Below are 1,715 nucleotides of genomic sequence, written 5' to 3'. Positions count from 1 at the left end.
TCGGCTAAAATCAAGCAACTGACGAAGCAATGAAGTGACCATGATCCCAGTCGCGCACCAGATCATCCGGTCGGCCCCGCGGCGGGGCCTCCGCCAGTCCCCCGGTGTGTGAACGGCAGAGATTCTCGCGCTATGCATCCTTGTGCTGCTGGGCCGGCCCCTGGTCAGCGGAGCCGGGTGGGGTAGATTGGTGGGGGCCGCCAGGCCCGAATCCCCTATCCCCCCGGTAGCCGCGGCCAGGATCGCTTTGCCGTCGCCCTATGGGCAAGCAACTGCAAGAGGGTGGACCCCCGGACAGCAACCCGTGCACCAACGACCACCCGCGCCCAGACCGATTCACCAGCCGGCCACCCGATTCACGAACGACCCATTAATGCCCATTCACAACACGTTTTCCACGCGCACCGCAGCCCTCGTGACCGTCTCGGGCTACTCCGCATCATGGGAAATCGATCATGTGGGCACAAAGCAGCCAACAGCGGCAGACCCACGCAAAATGGCGCTGGCCAACAAAATAATAGCGCCCGTGCAGGCAGCAGCCACCCAGCCGGGTCAGGGCCTGGGATCAGAGGTGGTGGGCCTCTGGGCCATCGCTGCGTCGCTGTGCGGCCTGCCGATGGAGCAGTTCCACCTGACGCAGCGGCCGGGCCGCGACGCCGGGACCGAGCCTACGGAGCACACAATCACGCTGACAAATGTGGCCGCCCACATGGCCGCACCCCGGCGGCGTGGGCAGCAGGCGGCCGCGGGAGCCGCGCAGCCCCCCCCGGCAGCGGCGGCACAGCAACCGCCCAACCAGCAACCGCAGCAGCAGCAGCAGCAGCAGCAGCAGCAGGGACAGGGACAGCAGCAGCAGCAGCAGCAGCAGCAGCAGCAGCAGCCGCAGAGACAGCGGCAGGCGCTGCAGGCTACCCACGCGCCGGATGACGGATTCGACAGCACCCACCACCTGCAGGCGGCCCTGTCCCACTTCGCCAGGCAGAAATGCCCAGGGGCTGTCACAAAGGTCAAGGTGCACGACGCCAACACCTTCACAGGGCAGTTTAAGGTCACACTGACCTTCGCCAGCAGCATCGGCATGCTCACCTTCCTGGCAGAGGCGATCCTCTGGCTGCAGCTGCCGTGCAGGGACGCATCGGGGGACATCACCCTGGCGTGCCCCGAATGGCGCGGCGCCGTGGAGCGGGTGGACCCGGTGCTCGACTCAATGTACACGGCCCTCGTCGTGTACAAGTGCGCACAGCAGGTGCCCCCCCTCGCAGCACTGAAGCAGGCCAGCATCGCGGCATTTCTGCAGAAGTCGGCGGCCGCGGGGGTGCCCAACCCCCACCTACAGCCGGTGACAGCGTCCGTGCTGGCGGTGGCGCAGCAGGCAATGGACAGCGACCTGGTCCGCAGCACGGAGTACGTGGCAGCGCGGATGCGCCAGGACAACAAGTACAGCCTGACAGCGGCAGACCCCATGCTGTGCGAGCGGCTGCGCGGCAGCGGCGAGGTGGTGTGGGTGGTTGGGCAGGACGGGCTGCGCTTCAGCCTCACGGCCATGGCGGCCATGGCGCCAAAGCTGCAGACCATGTCGCCGGCGATCATGACTCACGCCACTCTGGTGTGCGGCGTCCCCTGCAGCGCAGTGTCAACAGAGCAGAAGGGGGAATACCTGGCCGAGCTGATCGGGAAGCTGGCAGAGCGGTCCGCTGCAGCGCCAGATGTGTGCG

General features: G+C 67.1%; 1 protein-coding gene across 1 annotated transcript in view; it reads left to right on the top strand.

Moving 5' to 3' along the window:
- Positions 1-496: 496 nt before the first annotated feature.
- MNEG_10776 (hypothetical protein) overlaps positions 497-1,715 on the top strand; it is a gene marked incomplete at both ends in the record, with an annotated part of 3,286 nt that continues 2,067 nt past the window's right edge. The window contains one exon of the mRNA XM_014040752.1: positions 497-1,606. Coding sequence (XP_013896206.1) covers positions 497-1,606 — 1,110 coding nt within the window. The remainder of the gene's footprint in view (positions 1,607-1,715) is intronic.

The sequence above is a fragment of the Monoraphidium neglectum genome (assembly GCF_000611645.1).
Source record: "Monoraphidium neglectum strain SAG 48.87 unplaced genomic scaffold scaffold02455, whole genome shotgun sequence".
Lineage (NCBI taxonomy): Eukaryota > Viridiplantae > Chlorophyta > Chlorophyceae > Sphaeropleales > Selenastraceae > Monoraphidium > Monoraphidium neglectum.
Note: the sequence above shows the minus strand (reverse complement) of the source record. Positions and strands in the feature narration are given on the sequence as shown.